Here is a 538-nt window from a genome sequence, read left to right as displayed (position 1 = left end):
TTGACCATTGACCATCAGTATAGAGATAGGCTCTTGCATCTGTTTCAATGGTGCAGAACCTACGATACCCGCCATAAGGGCAGCCTTATCGTTTTTGGTATCATAAGGACACCTGCTTTCACCATTCCAAAAAATACTTAGCGGCTTCCAATAAGCCTGTGAGGTCAGACTATCAATTTTTTTATCGTCCTTAGTCTGAACACTACCTTCGCTGCGTACAGCTAGGCGTCGCTCATCTTTTCCATACCAAGCATCCACCTCATAGTTAATCTGATCGTCATCAAACTGATAGCCCAACTGTTCTACAGAAACACCCCATAACGGCATATCACCCATCATCATAGGCTGACCATAGCGTCCATAGGGAACGCCGTTTGAATAGTCAGGACTGCGAGCATCAGCTGGAGCTTTACCACCTTGCATACCAGACATATCCATTTTGCCATGGTCCATGCCTGACATATCCATTTTGCCATGGTCCATGCCTGACATATCCATTTTGCTATGGTCCATACCTGACATATCCATACTACTATGG

At 45.2% G+C, this 538-nt stretch overlaps 1 protein-coding gene across 1 annotated transcript in view; it reads right to left on the bottom strand.

Annotated features, from left to right (window-relative positions):
• Positions 1-206: 206 nt before the first annotated feature.
• Positions 207-538, bottom strand: part of LOC103900443 (copper resistance protein A-like) — a gene marked incomplete at its 3' end in the record, with an annotated part of 2,053 nt that continues 1,721 nt past the window's right edge. The window contains exon 2 of the mRNA XM_009281128.1: positions 207-302. Within this exon, the coding sequence (XP_009279403.1) occupies positions 207-302 (96 nt within the window). The remainder of the gene's footprint in view (positions 303-538) is intronic.

This window comes from Aptenodytes forsteri, unplaced genomic scaffold, assembly GCF_000699145.1.
Source record: "Aptenodytes forsteri isolate BGI_AS27 unplaced genomic scaffold, ASM69914v1 Scaffold1492, whole genome shotgun sequence".
Taxonomy (NCBI): Eukaryota; Metazoa; Chordata; class Aves; order Sphenisciformes; family Spheniscidae; genus Aptenodytes; species Aptenodytes forsteri.
The sequence above is the reverse complement of the archived record's forward strand: the minus strand, read 5'-3'. Positions and strand labels throughout refer to the sequence as shown.